The following is a 21,030-nucleotide window of genomic DNA, read 5'->3' on the forward strand; positions in this document are numbered from 1 at the left end:
AATAGGTTAAACTTAATGCTTGTTTTCATAATATTGTTATAGGATATTGACTAAAACACAAATAAACTTGAGAGATCAATTATAGAGCTTTTATATAAATTAAGATTAATATAAATTATAATAGATGTATCATTTGTGTTCAGTTGAATGCTAACATAATTAAGAAGAGTTTATTATCTAAACAGATAAAATGTTTTACCACTTTTGCAATGTTGTTTCCATATTCATTTACTTAACAAGTCCTTTTTCTATTTCAAATTAATACTACCTGAAATAGTGACTTATACTTCATATATATATATTATATATATATACATATGTATAATATATATGTATATATATACATATATATGCCTGTATTATATATATAAAAAATATATATGGTCTACACTTTATGATTTCAGGACTAATGAAGAGTTTAAAAATGTGTATTATAAAGTATGGTAAACAGGAGAAATTAAAGACTAAAATAAGGCACTTTTATTTTTCATAGTATGATCTTACACATGTAATTTGGCATCAGAATAGTATCTACCATTCATATAAATTCAGTGTTTTATGGAGTTGTACATGCCTCTGAAAATGTCCTTCAAATATTCTCAAGAAATTATTAGTAGACAACATCACCTCTTGACTGTTTTTTGGTTTATTTAGGTCACATTTCCAAAACTGTATTCCATAGAATTATAGTTCCATTATGATAGATATATTTTTACATGCCAACTTCCAAACTCCCAGAGTCTTTCCAGTGCTTCTCTACCTCTTGAGATACACAAGAAAATGCATGCTAGTTCCTGTTGATGTGTCAAGTATATGGGATAATGATAAAATATGTATTTAATTTAAAAGAGTAATTTCACAAATAGAATTTTAGACACAAATTTTAATAATACATTTTCCAAGTATGATAAATGCAAAATTTTCTTTAAGAGATATATGAGATTATTTTTAAGTCCTTACTTGAAATACTTTTCATTTAATGTTTTTTACTTTTCAGCTTGTTTCTATTTTTAGTGAAGTCTCCTAATTGAAATCATATGGAATTTCCTAAACTATAAATAATCTGTGTTCCTAAAGTGTATATATTGATTATTTGGAAACTGGAACACATTTTCCATACAAACAGTGATATTTGTAGAACACCTCATAAAATAGTGGTTTAGAACTAAACTGACAGAAAATATTTCTATGGGAAAATATATTCCAGGTTATATCACAGAAATAGCTGTTTCTTTAGGGCATCCATAGCTTTTTAAAAAGTGTAACTTATTTTTTCTACATATGATTAAAATTTGAGCCTGAAATCCAGAATTAAATAATATGTGTATCTTTGTCTTGTTCTTTTGTTGCTTTCAGTTTTATATCCCACATATCAGTGAAATCATATGGTTCTCAACTTTTTCTGTGTGACTTATTTCGCTTAGCATGATAATCTCAAGATTCGACCATGCCGTCGCAAATGGCACTATTTCATCTTTTCTTATGGCAGAATAGTATTCCATTGTGTGTATATACCACATCTTCTTTATCCAATCATCTATCGAAGGACACTTTGGTTGTTTCCATGTCTTGGCCATCATCATACAACTAAACTTTAATTTAAAAAACATTTTAAAAAGAGTATTAAAAGACACTCATTCAAATTATTTATTGAGCACTATGATATGGTACATATGGGAAACAGCTATGAACTAGGAAGACATAGTTTCTGTCCCCTTGGGGCTTCCACTCTAATAAAGTTGAGATTAAGTAAAAGCACAGTTACAATGTATTGGAAATATAATGTGGCAATTCCATAAGAAAAACACCTAATATAGACATGGGGTCTCAGAGAAGTATCTGTGAAGTAAGTTCCATCTATGCTGAGATCTGAAGGATGAGTTTCAGTTAGGTTAGTCAAGAATTGAGGGAGAAGGGTGAGGGTGTTCCAGGAAGAGGGAACAGCAGGTTTAAAGGATGGAATTTGGAGAGTTTTTGTTCTATGCCCCCAAATTTTAAGTAATTTAGTTGGTTGGAATGGCTGGGGGAGAGGATGGCAAAAGATAAAAAGGTAATCAGGGTATATAATATGAAAGGCCTTATGAGACAGTTTGAGAAGTTTGGACTTTAAAACCGGGAGCTAGATTTTGAAGGGCTTTAAGCAGAGAATTGACTAGATCAAATTTACATTTAGGAAGTCTACTCTGAATGCAGATATGGAGAAATGATTGAAGTAAGAAAAGATTGTATTATTGATAAAAAATATGGTGGTAAATTTAGGAGTGAGATAAGCTGACATATGAAAGGAATAGTTAGAAGAGGCAAAACTTAGGAGTTGTGGGAAGATGTGAAAATAGTAGAGAAGAATTAAGAGTTCCCCCAGGTGTTTGGTGTGAGCAACTGTGTAGATAAGCGGGCCAGTTAGTGAAAGAATGCGAGATTGAATAGGTTGGGAATAAAATAATGAGTTCAATTTTAGGTAGGTTGAGTTGTGTTTATAAGACATTCAGCTGAAATTGGTGTGGAAGAACGGTAGGAAGTGGAATATATGGATCTGAAGGTAAAGAGATCAGAATTTACTTTGCCATTGAAACTATGAGAATAGATGAGATGTGCATGAAGAATGTATAGAAAAGAGGTCAGTCAATTCTAACTCACAGCTATATTTTGTTTGGCCATCAGAATACTTAAATATATTCTGACTTATTAGTTTCTAATATTTAAAAATCGGTAGAGTAGAAATAAAAATTTGGATTTCCATCTTTTCATGAAAAAAAATTCATGATTAGATGATCCTAGTTCAGTATTCTTGCATGGCAGTCAGTTATTAACTGTAACTTTCCTTTTGTAGGTTGGTATTGTGCTATCCAGTTTGGCACAGTTCTTATTCAGCTTATTTAACTTATTTGCAATACTTGCCTGGGTCCTGTGGACTGTTGAATTCATGACCACTAATATGGGAATAGATGGCAGTCTAGGACAGAATACAAAAGAATACCAATATTGAAGATATAGAAACAGAAAGAATGTCTACAAAGGACACTATCAAGAAGCCATTGTGCTGAATGGGAGGAGGGAAACAAATAGGTATACTTAGAAAATGGGTATTATTTAGATGGGTATTACATGAATTTAAGTTCATTGATAATTCTATCTGAAGTAATTTTTTGTGGGAATTACAGAATCCAAAATATACAGATGCTTTTTTATTTTTAAGTCAATTTCTGATGCTATAAGCTTTGTAAGGAACACTTGGTGGTTTTTGGAAGTTTAATGTTAAGGAAATGTCAGAAAAAAATACATCAAAATGTCAGTCATTATGTTGAGGCAGTGAAATAATATGAACAATTTTTCATTTTTGGTATTTTATAAGTTTTCTCTTTTTTTACAATAAATAAAATTTATTCTATAGTCTGAAAAAGTCATTAGAAATAAGTGAAGTCTAATGCTAAACTATTTTCTGATCTTGAGTGTTTTTGTAGTCTGAGAATCTAAATGAAGAGTCTTGCATATGGTCTAATTAGTGTTTCTTAAAGTATATTTCAGTGATTCCCTTAATAAGATCAATGAAAAAGGATTCTATTGCCCAATAATTTTGGAAAATATTGAAGATTTGCAATGCTGATTTGCATATTATAGCCCTAAGAATTTGTATAGGAGAAAAAAAATATTTAACTTTATTTAATTCAGGGTTTCCCAGACTTTGTAGATACGGAATGCTATGTAAAACACCTTATGTGTTCACTAGTTTATCATGGAGTACGCTTTGGTATTTGTTGTTGCAATCAAACTCAAGAGACAGATAGGGGTTTGTGGTTTGTTGGATATTTTTAGTTCCCAAAAGATAATTAAAGGACATTGTCCCTTATCGGAGGCATTTATATTGTAATAAAACACTGCATTTATGTGTAAATGATATAGTTGCAAAAAGCTCTGTACACTTTTTATGAAGCCTTGTTTAGTTTCTTTTTTCCTGCATATATTCTAGAATGCAAATAATAACTTTGATTTGCAATTATTCCAATGATTTCAACAACCATAAAACATACTATTTATTGAATAGTTACTATGTTTTTGCATTATATTTGGTGCTATATGTATATTCTAATCCTCACAATTGTTCAGTAGGGTCAGTACTACTATCTCCATTTTTAGATGAGAAAATTTAGGTTAAAACCACTAACAATATCTAGTAAATCTGTATTCTCCTGAGTCACTTTGGAGAGTCAGGAACCTGGAGTTACTTACTTTGTCACCTTTCTCTGATTCCAAAAAGTTTTTAAAATTTAAATCTTTATTGTTTTGTGCAGAATCTTTGCTGATTTTCATATTTACTTAAGAAGTTATAACTATTTCAGTATAATCATAATAGAATTAATCTGGCCCAATTAAGTCAGAAAGGATGAGGAAAATTGAGCAATAATAAATCTATGGTCATATAAGGCCTTATCATACTTAAGCATGACATAATCACATTCAACAGTGATGTAAGTTCAAGTAGGAAATACAAAAGAAACATACCAGATATCAGAGTAAAATGAATTTAAAGTTAGATTGACAGAACACAGGTCCCTTTAACAATATGCTCTTAGACTCATAATGATCTGCTATCGATTACCCTGGATAACCAGATAAATGAGACATAACCAGTGAACTAGGTTTCCCTAGTTTGTCAGTTTTCTGTATGCTGGCTATCACTAGAGAGAGCTTTCTGGTAAATTAAAGGAACTTGTGTACTAGTCTGTAGGAGCAAAATCAGAGATTTCATGTCAGAAGGAAATTTTAAATCAGGTATTTACGTTGGTTGAAACAGGTTTATATCATCAGTCTTGTGGCTGTATAAGTTTTCCTTTGTGTGTATATGTAAAAGTTCAATTTCAAATTTTCAGAGGCCCAGATCTGTCAACAAATATATGCAATAATGAAGAATCCCATTGTTTTGTGGATCTATGTTCTTAAATCTGATTTTTTAAAAAGTTACACCTACTTTAATGGAGTTAGTAAGAAAGAGAAAAGTAGTCTTAAAGAAAAACAACCAACTTCAAATGAATGTAAGCTAAACCCCAGAATATTGGGAATGTATTCCAATATAATCTTAATTTCTTTGTTCTAATTTTTAATGGCAAGGTGTTTTAATGTTTATTTTTTAATTACTGTTTTGAATTGATTTAACAGATCCACAAAGACTCATCCAGGTCCAGTTGTACATTTAAGTGATAGCCCAAGAGATGAAGGGAAAGTGAGTATTACAATACCATTATTCTTGCATTTATTTTCCTCATTCTTGAATAAAAGTATTTCTTATTGTTATTTGATACATAACATCTATAGCACAGTTCATAGCATTTAATGTAATTTAAAATTAAAATATGTTGAATGAATGAATGAGCAAATAAATGAATGAATGAATTATTCACACTAATAATGGTCCCAAGTTAAATCTTTAGTTTTACCTAGAACTAAAGTTGATATTTAATTCTAAAATTTCAAATAAGGCATGTAACATGTGGAACAATTTTAATTTTCAAATATTCTATGCTTGAACTTAACAATATGAATATCAGTATCATTAACCATTGGCCTCTGTTATTCAGTTTTGGTAATGATAAATAACAATATTAAATAATCATAAATTAGCCAATCTTGATTTTATAAGTAGGTAATAATATAGAAAATGTTCTAAGATTACAGAAATAATCCTATTCATATTGACTATTCATAATTTTCCTTTGATGATGAGAATACAAAGTTGCTAACATGGAAAGATCTAAAGTGTCACTTTCACTGAAATGTTGTCACTTCAAGTATATCATTTTTGCTAAGTACTATAGAAAACACTTCAATAAATTATGTAGTATAGGTTTGGTTCTTTGTTTATTTTTAAATGATGGAAACTGAATTAGTCTAATAGATTTAGAACTCAAAAGCCAAGTCCACTTGATGGCAATAGGAAGAACATTAGATTTCTTCAAATTGATCCACAAAAACAGTGTGATTCCAATCAGGTATCATCAGAATTTATTTTTAAAAAATTCACAAGCTGATTCTAAAATTCATAAGAAAAAGAAAATGTTTAAGAATAGCCAAGACATTTTGGAAAAAGAAAGATGTTGTGATATTGGTATAGGGGTATACAAGAAGACCAGTGGATCTAAATAGATATTCCAGAAAAGGTTTAGGCATTTGGACAAATTTTGTACATTTTAGAGAAGATGTTTTAGAATATGATAAACTGTTGAATAAATGGTGTTGGAAAATTGGCGATTTATTTTGAATAAAACAGTGAGACCTCATACCATTCACAGAAATAAATTCCAGATAGAGAAAATACATAACTATCAAAATGTCTAAAATGACAACTCGGGAAGTTTTACAAGAAACTGTAGGAAATAGGTTGTTACTATGGCATAGGGAGGGACATCCTTAGGCAAGACTTAAAACCTGAAAATTAAGGAATATACCATAACAAGACAATCATAAGAGGCAGGCAACAAGGTGGTACATATACAGCAGGCAAATAATGAACATGCAAAATATGTAAAGAACTTGTACTAAATCCTTATATTTCATAATTGGAAATAAATAGTTAATGTCTTATTAAAAAATCAACAAGTGGCAATATAAATATATTTAGCAATATGGAAAGTAAGTGTACTAGAAAAGATGATTATAAGAGTTGAAGGTGTGGTTGGTTGCTACCTTTTACCTCTAGAGAGCAGAGTTTGGCAATGAGGAGGAGACAGCCTCACTAGTAATCACTAGGGAAATGCAATATACTACTTTTCCCCCATCCTCCTGGCAAAAAGTTAAAATTTAAAAATATTAATAATTTTTAATTAAATAATTTTCCAAATAATGGAAAAGGAATTGAAAAATCGCCACCAAGATACAGTAATAATAGGTACATATACCAGTATGGGCGATTTGGCCTTGTCAACATTTAAAACATGTATTTGTTATGACCTAGAAAATCCATTTCAGATATCTGTCCTCTTTATATGACCAAAGGATAAAATACTAAAAACGATCTAATGGTCTATTAATAGAAAATTGAATAAATGAATGCTGACATATCCATACCAAGGGATAAAATACTAAAAACAACCTAATGGTCTATTAATAGAAAATTGAATAAATGAATGCTGACATATCCATACTGTGGAACGCTGTGCTGATATGGAAAGTTCTTTAAGCCATGTTTTTAAAAAGAAAAGTTGCAGAACAATAAGTGTAGTGTAAAACCACTTGAATAATGCATTCATATATTTATTTACTTATATATTCAAATACCCAAGGAAAAATTCTGAAAGGATATGTGCAAATCTGGGGAGGATACTGAAGATTGGAAGTGGGGAAATGGTCAAAGTTATTCTTATTTTACTTATACTGTGCAAATTTTTAATCAGGAATATAATGTGTGATAATTGTATAATTAAAATTGGAGAAGAATGCAAAATAAATTAGTATTAAAGTCAGAAGACCATGTGTTTAAATATGGTTCTCCTACTTATTAGCATATATTCTAGAATAAATCACTTGACTTCTTGTAGATTAGTTTTTCCATCCAGTAGCCTTGTGTCATAAGGAAGTTTTTTATTTTAATCGTATTCATTTTTATCAGTCTTTTAATTTGATACCTGCATTTTGTTCCTTATTCATTTGTTTCCCTTCCTGAAGGAAAATATAATCCCATTTCTTTCTATCAGTTTTAAGGCTTTCCATTTTACAATTAGATTTTAATCTGTATATATAATTTATTTTATGTTGATTTGAGGTAAGGGTATACTTTTATATTTACGTATAACTAATTCACTTATCCAATAGTCAATTCAGTTTCCACTGATGTATAAGGACATCTCACTTGTGTGTAGTTCCCATATTTGGATGGGTCTTTTTCTGGGCTTTTTACAGTGTTGCACTAATATATTTATTATTTTACTAACAGCACACTTTAGTAACTTTACAAGATATCCTGTTATCTGGTAGGCCCCTCTTTTTCTCCCTCTCCTATCTTGGCTTTTTCTGACCATTTATTCTACTATATGAATTTTAGAATCAGTTTAGCAAGCTCTGTGTTAATCCCTGTTGGGATTTTGTTTGAAACTTGGATATGCTGATTAATTTAGAGAAAATTTACATTGTTAAGATCTGAGTGTTCCATCTGTAAACATGATATATTTATTTTGGCTTTTTTTTATATCTTTATATGTAACTTTATAACATTTCTCACAAAAGTCTTACATATCTTTTGTTGACTTAATTTTAAGTACCTTATAGATTTTATTGCTGTGTATTTTTTTAAATCAATTTCATAATTGATTTTTAGTGTATGAAATCTTACTGATTTTTGTTATTTTGTATTCTGAATGGTTTGTTTTTAACAGCTGTCCTTAGATTATCTGGAATATTCTCTATATAAAAGCATAGAAAATATAGACAAATTTTATTTCTTCCTCTCCAATATTTATAGTTTTCTATTATGTATTTTGTTGCATAAGAACTCAGTGCAATGTTGAATATAAATGGTATTAATTAATTAACCACAAAGGAAATGCCTCCAAGGTTTCAACATTAAGATGTTTGCTTCAGGTGTTTGGTTGATTGCTTTTAAGAAGTTAAAAAGTCTCCACCTATTTCCAATATTCTGAGTTTTAAATTATGGATGGTACTGAATGCTATTCCATGTGTATCAAGATGTGTTTTGTGCTGGTCTCAGCCTACTGGTGGAGATGCAATGGGTTAGAAATATCTGGGGGCAATCATCGGGGTGCAAGGTGAGCTCCGTAGACATTTCACCTTTTGAAGCCAATGTTATGGCTGGACTGGCCCTTGTGGATATTGTTATGGTCGTAAGATGTACCTTGGCAACATCAGGGAACTTTTAAAAACAAGGTTTATTACTCAGGTCCTGGAGGGTACAGGGTATGCCTGGGGCCACACAGCGAGGTCATGTGTACAGAGAGAACATGCATGCAGGCCTAAGGTTCTGCTGTTCTTGGGGTTGAGGGTAGGGCGTCTGGGATTAGCAGGTTTACTCTTTATTGGTGAATTTAAAACATAAGAGCAGTAATTAAAGTGCAGAAAAGGGAAAACTAGCCATCAGTCAAATGGTAAGTTATTTAAATCAATCAGGGCTTTCTAAAAACAAGGGATTTAATTTAATCCTGTAGCTGTCAATGTGTTTATTTGAGATGGATATCTTCAAAGTGATTGCCTCAGCAATTAAAAGTTTACCAGGCATTTACAATACGATAAAAAAAAAAGCTGTCAGGCACTAATACTACAAGATGATTATTTCTTAAGTTTTTATTTTGTTGAAATATGTTAACATTTTTGCATTTCTGGGATAATTCAACTGGGCAGGGGAAAACTTCCACAGAGGCTTGTTGGTGAAATGAAAGAAAGGACAAATTGCTGATATTAACGTTCCTACTGAAACAAGACTGTATTATAGAATCAGAAAATAGACCATCCTCTACCTAAGATAACATTTACTAAAGAAACTGCACGTTAATTTATCAACTGGAAGAGGGTGCTCTTGAATTGAGATGTTTGTATTGGATATAGTATTGCGTATGTCTCCCCAGATTCTCTCAGTATTGCTTGTCTCCTGAACTCTTGGCTGTTTGCTTCACCTCAGTTTTGGCAGGATTAATCAACCTCAGACAGTACTACTTCCTGAAGTTGACTGGCTATGCCCAGAGTCTCTGGCTCCTCCCTTTAACTCTGGATTCAGATAATGTGCCATATTATAAGGCATGAGATCTTGCTTCCCTAACAGCTGCCAAAGGGGTCAAATGACACAACTCAGAAGTGAAGGGGAGTTTAACTTCTCATTGAGAAAACCTTGACACATATTAGACAAGACACATGAAATAATTTCTCCTTCTCTCCCTCCCTATGGTTAGGCTATTCTGAATCATGGTTTTTACACATAAACTGTTAGATATCCTGCAATTCCTAGTAGATATACTTGCTAAGTAATTAGCTGTGTCTCCACTGCTTCTCTCCATGAAATAGTGGTTAGTGTGATAATGAATCACCTTATTTTTATTTACTGTTTCCCCGAAAATAAAACCTAGCCTGACCATCAGCTCTAATGTGTCTTTTGGAGCAAAAGTTCATATTAGACCCAGTATTATATTATATGTTATGTTATGTTATCCCTGGCCTTCTGTTGTGTTATGTAAGACCCAGTCTTATTTTAATATAAAACATATATTAAAATAAGACTGGGTCTTATATAAATTTTTGCTCCAAAAGACACATTAGAGCTGATGGTCCAGCTAGGTCTTATTTTCGGGGAAACATGGTATTTACTTTACTTCACTTTTCCTTATTCTTGCAGCCCTGAAATTGCAGTTCTCAATGAAACATTAGCATTGAAGTCTTGCCTCATGGGGTTTTCTACAGAACCTTGGTTAAGACAATAGTTGTCAGAATTGTTCTAGATCAGGAATTGGAAACTACAGCCCATGGGACAAATCTGGCATGCTGCCTGTTTTTGTACAATGTTTTATTGGAGCAAAACCATGTTTATCCATTAACATATTGTCTGTGGTTGCTTTCTTATGACAAGAGCAAGGCTGAGCAGTTGTGAAAGAACTATATGGCCTACAAAGCCTAAAATATTTACTATCTAGCCCTTTACATTAAAAATTTGTATATACGTGTTCTGGATTGTAGACCCTCAGGATGGGATTTTGGAGTTGGATTGTCTTTTATCTAAAATCAAAGAACCCATTGAAGGTGCCAAGTAAAGTGGTATTAAACCCTATCATGTAGTGACATCACAGTTCCTTGAACATTCTCCTATAAATAATTGGGATGGGGCCTGATGGAAAGGTAAGACAATGGGAGATCATATACTTGTGGTGCTTAATTGATAAAAGACAATGATAATTATAACATAATGAAATAAAATAACTTCCTTTGGTGCCATTTATATTATTTTCTATCCCAACATAAGTTATCAAAAATTTTGTAGTTTGAAACGATATAAATGTATTATCTTATAATTCTGTAGGCCATAGCCCAACATATTGTGTTTCCCTGAAAATAAGACCTAGCTGGATAATCAGCTCTAATGCATCTTTAGGAGCAAAAATTAATATAAGACCCAGTTTTATATTATATTATAAAAGACCTGGTCTTATAGTAAAATAAGACCAGATATTATATTATATTATATTATATTATATTATAGAAGACCCAGTCTTACATTACAGTAAAATAAGACCGGGTTTTATATTAATTTTTGCTCCAAAAGACACATTAGAGCTGATTGTTTGGCTAGGTCTTATTTTCGGGGAAACATGGTAGGTCTTACTAGGCTAAAATCAAGATATTGGCAGGGTTGCATTCCTTTCTAGTAGCTCTAGAGGAAAATCTGTTTTATGGTCTTTTTTAGCTTTTATCGGCTATACACACAGTCCTAGGCTTGCAGCTTCCATCTTCAAAGACAACAATGTATCATCTCTTTGACCTTCTTCAGTCATCACATCTCTTTCTGTCTAACCACTGCTGGGAAAGGTTCTCCACTCTTAAGGACTCAAGTGATTAGATTGGGCCCACCATGATAATCCAGGATACTGTCCACATCTCAACAAACCTTATATATCTGAAAAGCCTTTGTTTGTCGTATAAGGTGACATATTGATAGGTTCTGAGGATTAGGGCATAGACATCTATTAGAAGCTATAATTTTGCCCACCAAAGCCCTGGAGACTGTGAAAATAAAATGTTCAACTCAGAACAGTTAATTACTACAGCTCTAGGGAAGACTGTGCTAAAAATAGGCCAAGGATATGTTTATAAGGAGAGTAAATGCATAATTTGATAGGTCTTGTTTGTTAAAGTCAAAGTGCTAATGAGGAGAGAGTGTGAACCGGACACCTGGTATATTATCTTCGTAGGGCTGCCATAACAAAATTCTATAAACTGGGTGACTTAAAATGACAGAAATTGATTATTTCGCAGTTTGGAAGCCAGAAGTCCTCAATCAAGGTCTTGGTCAGGCCATGCTCCCTCTGAAGGCTCTAGGAGAGAATCCTTCTGTGGGGACAGAGTCCCAGAGAGCAGTTTCCAGGCTCTCGGCCTCATGTGGAAAGGTGCTGGCTTGGGTAGTAGATGGCCATCAGTTGTAACCAGTTAGCCATTGGCCACTGATATAACTGCCATGGCTATGCTGGTTAGTTGGTTGGCAGAGAAGTGGACGGAGGATTGCGGATCATGTGGCTACTGCTTCCTGTGTCTCCAACCCAGCCACCAGCGAGAATATAGTGGTATGACTCCCCTATCTATGGCTCCGTTGGTGTTCCTTTTTGGCCTCACCATATCCTGCGTTCTGGTGCATGGAGCGGGAGCTGAGACCCCACATGACACTGTCCTTGCCTCTTCCACCTTCTGGTGCCTCCTTATAATTTTATTTGTGGCATCATAACTCCAGTTTCTTCCTCCATGTTCACATAGCTTTCTTTTCTATGTCTCTATGTCTTCTCTTCTTCTTTTATAAGGACACAGAGTTGGATTTAGGGCCCATCCTAAATCAAGGACAATTTCATCTCAAAATTGTTAACTAATTTCATCTGTAAAGACCTCATTTCCAAATAAGGACACATTCTGAGGTTCTGGGTAGACATAGATTGGGGGGACATTATTCAAACACTACACATGGGGCAGGGAAATTTATGTAGATAAGCCTAAGGATATTATAAACTCCACCTCCTCCAATTTCTTCAAACCCTCTTGACCAGCATAAGTACCTCTTTCACTGTTTCCATAAAATAGTTTCCCTTTTCTAAGAGACTATGAAATGACTTCACCTGAGGTAGTTTTCTTGCCTGATGATGTTTATCCTCACAACACTAACCTCCAGGCCAATAATCAGAATCAGATCTCAGATCTCACCACAGCTTAACAAAGCAGAATATTCCTCCAGGAAGAAATGGACTACATAAAGAGAATACCCCTCAGTATGTAGGAGTGTTTTTGTTTTTAAGGGGTTGAACTTGGGAGCTACATTTTATTTGCATGGGGTCACTCCACCATGATTTGAGATTTAATGCTTCAAGGAGGACACCAGAATTTGGTTCTAGTCATTTACTGGGGTGATTCCTTGAAGTCTGGACTCAAAGAGCCATATAGCAAACAGAGATGCCAGAGCCTGTTGGTATGGTATTAAAGAAGGGGTCAGAAGACAAGGAGATGGGAATGTCAAAATTGATGTATTCTTTGTCCTGGAAACTTAACTCCTGACTGTATTCCCTAGGAGGGTCTTAAGGACACTGTCTTCACATAACCTAATAAAGAATGGTCTGGAAAGAAGAGTATCAGCATATTTGAGAAGTTTGGTAATGGTTGTCCTTTTTTGGCTTTCATTGACAGTAGGAGATGATGGCCGACAACCAGGCTGCATAATATCTATAAGGATTAACTCTCATGGATTTCTAGCAATCAGATGGCAATACAGGTGGTTACCTGGCAATATTAACATAATTACCACAACAAGCAGCAAGACTGAGATGGTAATGCAGAAATCTGTGGTAGTAGCTAATAGTCAGGAGCAAAATTATGTGGGCAGCTGACTGGGGATGTTGTTTGATTTTCATAATCAAACAACAAAACAAGAAACAAGAAAAAAAAAATCAAGAACAGTTTGGCTCTTGGCATAGAACACCAAAATGAAAAATCACAATACCTTGTCAAGTTTCCAGATGTAAATCAGCTCACAGACCTAGAGGCTATTGATTGGAAGGGAGAGGCCAGTTGCCCTGAAGAAGGACCCTGAAATGCCCCCCATAAGTATATATAGTAATTATGAAAGCGTACACAGTTTTTTGCAGGAATAACTGTTTGCTTTCTCACTAGTGTTAGCTATAGGTTCAGAGCAGACACTGATACCAAAAGATCCAAAAAGCAATTGTGATCCTCTAGTTTCGTGTATGGTACTAGGTAGCTAGGTGATAAATGGAGTTTGGGCCCAGTGTATCTCATAGTAGGTTCAATATGCAGACACACCAGTTATTTCACATTCCAATTGTATAATTTGTGCAGATGTGCTGAAAAGCTGGCTTCTTAATCTTCATATTGGTTTCCTGACATTGGAATAAGAATGATTACAGTTGGAAGGGACAGATGAAAACTCCTGAGACTCTCTCCCTGCCAAGATTGTAAACAAATCTAGGCTATATCCCTGGAGGAGTAACAGAGATTAGCACAGTTACCCTTAAATGATGCAGTGGTAGTGGGCACTGATACACCTTTGTCGAATTTCATTATCTGCGTTCTGCAAAAAACAACATAGACTCAGGTTGTGATTAGTAAACCCCTATAAAATTAACCAACCGATAGCCCCAATTCCACATGCCTTGCTATTGATACTGTTACAGGTGCAGATTAACATAGCCCATGTCACTTGATAAACAATTATTGATTTAGTGAACTCAATATCCATCAGCAGGAAGGATCAAAAACAGCTTGTTTTTTAATAGAAAGGGAAAGCAGTATAACTTTACAATCTTTTCCTGGGACTGTGTAATTTTTCTTTCTCTCTGTCAAAATATAGTCCTTAGGAACCTTGCTTATCTTGGCAGGATCCAGTGTGTTCACTTTCTTTACTATATGGTACTAATTGGATATGGTGAGCAGAAGTGGCAAGTACCTATATAGTTCATAAGACTCAGGTGTCAGGGGGTGGGAAGAAAATCCTCCAAAGATCTAGGACCTTGCCCTATATGTGATATGTGTTTTGAGTGTCTGATGGTCTGGGGTGTGCAAGGGCACCTCCTCTAAGGTAAAGCACAAGCTTTTGTACTTCTCCTTACTAAGAAAGTGTCATATCACTTGGTGGGCCTTTTCAGATTTGGATAATAGTATATAATGCCCTTGAAATTACTATTCCAAATCATTTTTTTTAGGTTATCCAAAAGTGTGACAGTTTTTAATGGGGCCTAGAGAAAAAAAGAGCCCTTCAAGCTGCTTTGCAAGATACTTCACCACTTGGTATCTATAATCTAGTAGATCTGATGGAGCTTAACGTACCTGGTAGATAAGAATGCTCTACTGGAAAGCCCAGTAAGAGAGTCACAACACTACTCTTCATTTTCACAGTAATTGCTAGCATGCTTACGTGCCCTGTAGCGATTGAACACCTAATCATGGGATACCAAATAACTGTAACCTGAGTTGTCCAGCATGAATTAGATGTTATATTCTTTGAGTGGTATGATTGAGTGAGGGAAGTGACAATCCATTTTACAATGGAAGTGGTATTCACGAAATCAGCCTTGAGCTGCCCAAAAGGCATAGCTAAATTAGATAAATGAGGATCCCAGAATTTAATCTGTTGCAACAATGCCTTCTTTCCAACCCACATACGCGGTCAGACAATTCAGTTCGCGAACTCATCCTAGTTAATATCACTATGGTCACCTCCGAACTACTCCCCTTGGGAAACTATGCACCGATGCCAGCACCTGTTCCACCCTTCAAAGCAATTTTGGAACTCTTGTTTTTGGAATGGCCATCAGAGCTGTCATTGTATAACCCTTTATGTCCTAAATGTCATCAAAATGTCTTCCTTCAATATTTCCTTTATCTTCAGGTAAAGAAAAATGTCATTGGGGGCCATATCAGGTGAATAGAGAGGGTGTTCCAATACAGTTATTTGTTTACTGGTTAAAAACTCGCTCACAGAGAATGCCATGTGAGCTGGTGTATTGTTGTGATGCAAGAGCCATGACTTGTTGATGAAAAGTTCAGGTCGTCTAACTTTTTCATGCATCCTTTTCAGCACTTCCAAATAGTAAATTTGGTTAACTGTTTGTCCACTTGGTATAAATTCATAATGAATAATCCCTCTGATACCAAAAAAGGTTAGCAACATCGTTTTGACTCTTGATTTGGACTGACGAAACTTTTTTGGTCGTGGAGAACTGGCTGACCTCCATTGTGCACTTTGACGCTTTATTTCAGGATCATATTGGTACACCCATATTTCATCACCAGTGATAACATGGCCCAAAACATCATCTTTCCTCTCCAAAAGGTCTTGGCAAACTTCAACTCTCCTTTGGTCCCCTTTGGGACCATTTTTGCACACACCTTCCTCATGCCAAGATTTTCAGTTAAGATTTTCCCAGCTGTTTTTCTATCAATGTTTACTTGGTCTGCTATGCTTCTCACAGTCAGCCAATGAGCTTGATGCACAATTCAACGGATTTTTGCAATGTTTTCCTCAGTTCTGCTCGTTACTGACCGCCCTGGCCTCTCTTCATGAGTGACGCATTCTCTCTCCTCAGAAAAACATTTAATCCACTTGTACACGGCTGTTTTCTTCGTGACATTATCCCCATAAACTTGGACTAATATGTCTCTGATTTCACTTCCACTCTTGCCAAGGTTAACAAGAAATTTAATGTTTGTTTGTTGCTCTAATTGAAGCTCAGACATTCTCGTGAAGGCACACAAAAACAAGCAACAACAATAATGAATGCCATTCAATAAGACACCACCACACATTGACATGAACACAGCTGTGTGACACTGATATATACCAAGGTTATGAAACCTTACCAAGCTGCTTGTACAGTGCTGCCAAAGTAAGAGCATGGTGGCAAGTTCGTGAGCTTAATTGTCAGACCTTGTATGTCAAAACTTACGGAATGTAGCTAAAGATGTTCTTAGAGGGAAATTTATAGATTTTTATTGCATTTATTAAAAAGTGAAGAAAGGCTGAAAATCAATGATTTTAGTGTAAAGATTGAAAAATAGTGAATTAAACCAAAAAAAAAAATAGAAGATAATAAAGATGGGATGATTTTATGTGTTGATATGATTGAGCCATGGGGTGCCCAGATGTTTGGTCAAATATTATTCTGGGTATATCTGTGAGGGTGGTTTTAGATGAAATTAATGTTTAAATCAGTAGACGGAGTAAATCAGATGGCCCTCCCTAATGTGGGTGGGCCTCATCCAATTAATTTCCTGAATGGAACAAAAAGGCTGACCCTCCTCCAGATATAGAGAACTACTCCTGCCTGACTGCTTTTGAACTGGGACATCAACTTTTCATGCCTTCCGACTTGATCTGAAACATCAGCTCTTCCTGGATCTCAAGCCTGCTGGACTTCAGATTGGAATTACACCATCAGTTCTCCTGGTTCTCAGGCCTTTGGACTCACACTGGAACTACATCAGTGGCTCTCTGGCTCTCCAGCTTGCCAGTTCACAAGTAGATCTGGGGACTTGTTGGCCTCCATAATCATGTGAGCCAATTACTTATAATAAACTCTTTATACACACACACACACACACACACACACACGCACTCACTCATCCTATAGATTCTATTTCTCTGCAGAACTCTAACTAATATAAAAGATGAGGACAGAAATTAAAAGAAATAGAAAACAAAAGAGTAGTACATTAACAAAAACAAAAGTTGAATTTGTAAAAAGAGTAATAAAACTGATACATCTCTGGCAAATCTGATCAAGAAACAAAAAGAGAAGTAACAAAGGAACACAACCAATTTGTGCTTATCCCAGGAATATGAAGTTGTTTTAACTTTTGAAAATCAATCCATGTAACTTGCATATTAACAGAAATATGAGAAAAATGTATCACAATAAAAAGATACATACGAAGCAGCTGATAAAATCCAACTTCCCTTCATGATAAATAAAAATCTCTTCTTATATTAGGAAAAAAAGGAACTTCATTAATCTGAATTTTGTTAATTTATCCAAAATTATGACAGTATCCTCCTTAGTGGTGAATTAATAAAAGTTTTCCTGCTGCAATAAGAAATGAGGTAAAGATGCCAACCATATATATCTTCTATTTAACATTGTACAGCTATTGACAATATTAGTTGTTAAAGAAGATGAGAAGGAAATAGAGCTCTCATATGAGCTTGTAGAAATGAAAACTGATAGGTTGGTACAAAAGTAATTGTGGTTTAAAAGGTTAAAAATAACTGCAAAAACTACAATGACTTTTGCACTAACCTAAGACTTTGGAAAACTGCTTGGCAGTATTGATTAAAGTTCATCATACTCTTACCCCGTGGGTAAGTATATACCTGACAGAAATGCCTATATGTGTTCACCAAAAGACATATACAAATTTATTCATAGCAACGTATTACATCACCTGTAAAAATGAATAAGTAATTGTGATAGTGTCATACCCAAACAATGGAATTCTATTACAGTAATGAAAATGAATGGGATGGTAACTAGACTTGTGGTGCTGATCCCTTTGTAGTGTATATAGTTGTCGAATTATACCTGAAACTTACATAATAAAATATTTTTTTAAAAAGAGGTAAAAAAGAAAGTGAATGAACTTTCTATTGCTACAAATATCATGTTTAGAAATAGAAGCTGAACAGAAAAGAGTATGTCATGTATAATTCAACTTATATAAAATTCTAAAACATATTACAGTAACCTATAATGTTAGACGTCAGGATAGTAGTTTCCTTTAGAGAAGAGGATAAGGATATTGCCTGGGTAAAGGTGGGATATAGGCTTCTGAGTGATTTGTATTGTTTTTCTTCTTTTTCTTGTTTTTCTATTGTATTTCTTCACCTAGGTAGAGGTTTCCTGGCTGTGTTCACTTCATCATAATTCATAAAAGACACAGCTATAATTTGTGTATCTTCTCTGTGTATACTTCAATAAAATATGTCTTAGAAAATTAAACACCTATTCCTGACAAAAGAAATTTATATAAATGAATCAATTCAGACTTTATATATATATAAGTTAAACTATATATAGAATCCAGAACCTTATTGAATGGGGAAACACTAGAGGCATTTGTACTAAAGTCAGGAAGAAAGCGAGGATGCTCACTCCCTCCACTGTTTTTAACACTATTGGATTTTTAGTAATGTGTTTAGACAAATACAAACAATTAAAGGAATAAAAATTGGAAATGAAGAAGTAAAGAAGTCATAATAAAATGTATGAAATAGAACTGAACAATCTATTTTTGGATTATATGATAATATGCCTGGAATGCCTAAGAAAAGCAACTTTAAAATGAATACAAACAATAAAAGAATTTAAAGGATAGCATGCTAAATCCAACCATAGAAATAATACCCTTTTAAAAGAGACAGTGAAGAGAAAATCCCATATAAAACAGCAACCAAAAATTCAAAATAATTAACTATAAGGTTAACAAGAAAATCTATATATGGAAGACTTTCAAACTTCCTGAAAAGACGTAAAAGCATACTTGAATAAGTGAAAGGCATTCTTTGCTCTTGGATATGATGACTCATTTTTTCTTCTATGTCCTGAAGTTTACTATTTAAAAAAAAAAATTCTAGGGTTAAACGCTTATATCACTAAACAAAAATTTCTCTTCTTTTTGTATATATTTATAAAACTATAAATTTCTCTCTTGAAGATTCATCTGTATCTCACAAGTTTCAATATGAGGATTTTTGTTCAGTTCTATTTTATACATTTTATTATGACTTCTTTACCATTATTTAGAAGTATACTTTTTAGTTTACAAAACACTTTTGTCAGTGATATCTAATTTTATTTCACTGTTGTTAAGAAACATAATATCTATGATTTTGATTCTTTGGTATCTAATAGTAATTAATTTAACAGATATTTATCAGATACCTATTTTTAGTTACTGTTCCAGGTTCTGATGATTTCATAGTGAAGAAGTCACCCTACTTCTGTACCTTTATGGTACTTACATTCTATTATGGGAGATATATATTTTTAAATATATATATATATAATATATAATTATATAAAATATATAAATATATGATATATATTTGTAGTTTGAGTTATTGTTTTTTGGTATGGTTAGACATGATTGCAGAAGGATCTTGTTTTCGTCTTGAGCCATCATGGTCACAGAGTGACCTTGTCTGATATCTACTGGGTATCAGGGGCTGCTTTTCTCTGTCCCAGTTCTCTAAGTGATTCTAATGTCTTTTTTCATATTTCTTGTATTATAATCTCATATATTTATCTCAATAATTTATGACATTTTGAGTTTCAGTATTTTGTATTTTGTGATCTACTGAGGCTATTGCTAGCAATATTTTACAACCTCCATCTTCCAGATGTTTGTTTTGAAAAAATATAATGGCATTTTAAAATCCTATTCAATTAAATGTTTGGACTCAAATTATGAAAGGTTGTATTATTCCTTTTCTTGCTTAAGTCAGATTTTCCGAACTTTGTAGATTTACAAATCTCGTTTCCATACACTCTGTAGGATTTTTTTCCTCATACTTTACATAAGAATTGGTTTTATTGTTCACCATTTTCTCTCGAATGTAAAAAGAATTTATTTGAAATTAAAACACATCTTAGTATGGTATATATCACTTTATGTAAATTTTTTTAAAGACATATTCTTTAAATTTACACTTAATTTTGACTTTTTAACTTTAGCAAGTCATTATGCCATTTACTTTAGTATGTAATTAAACTCAAATATTTTGTCAACTCAATTTTAAAATTTATTGTGTATGGTCTAATAACAAAACATTGGAGTATATGTTATAGCTTCAAAAATAAATTTACATTACTTTCCTGACCTGGTATTTGAAATTTTGTTTATTTCCTGTTAAAATGACTAGCTTGTTTGTTATATTTTCTGTTCTGTTATAAAATGTTGAGATATGTAATTAGGTCTCATCCTCGTAGGATGCTACGTAGGAGTAGCTTATAACTACCACTATATTTTCTGTTTTACCACTGTCTTTTTGGCATTACTGAAACATTGCATTGTGTAAGAATTTTCATCAGCGAAATACTATCAATGGATTTGTAGAAAGTCATCTTAAGGAAAACCCATGGGAAATATCATTGTTTGAACATTAGCCTATTTTTATTCTCACTGTTTTTTTTTAACCAATGAAAGATTATTGATAATGAAACATAACTCAGAATCATATTATAGTAAAAATCATCATGGCTAGCTAGCACTGTTTAGCTGATTGGCTGTTGAATGTGATCTTATAATCGTCTGTTTTCAGATTCTTATATTTTAAAATGA

General features: G+C 33.4%; 1 protein-coding gene across 9 annotated transcripts in view; it reads left to right on the plus strand.

The window, feature by feature from the left end:
* The window catches only part of STXBP5L (syntaxin binding protein 5L), a 231,754-nt gene that overhangs the window by 60,292 nt on the left and 150,432 nt on the right, over positions 1-21,030 (plus strand). For all 9 annotated transcript variants that reach the window (XM_033134983.1, XM_033134991.1, XM_033134974.1 and 6 more), the window contains exon 7: positions 5,155-5,218. In XM_033134983.1, coding sequence (XP_032990874.1) covers positions 5,155-5,218 — 64 coding nt within the window. The remainder of the gene's footprint in view (positions 1-5,154; positions 5,219-21,030) is intronic.

This window comes from Rhinolophus ferrumequinum, chromosome 2, assembly GCF_004115265.2.
Source record: "Rhinolophus ferrumequinum isolate MPI-CBG mRhiFer1 chromosome 2, mRhiFer1_v1.p, whole genome shotgun sequence".
Classification (NCBI taxonomy): Eukaryota; Metazoa; Chordata; class Mammalia; order Chiroptera; family Rhinolophidae; genus Rhinolophus; species Rhinolophus ferrumequinum.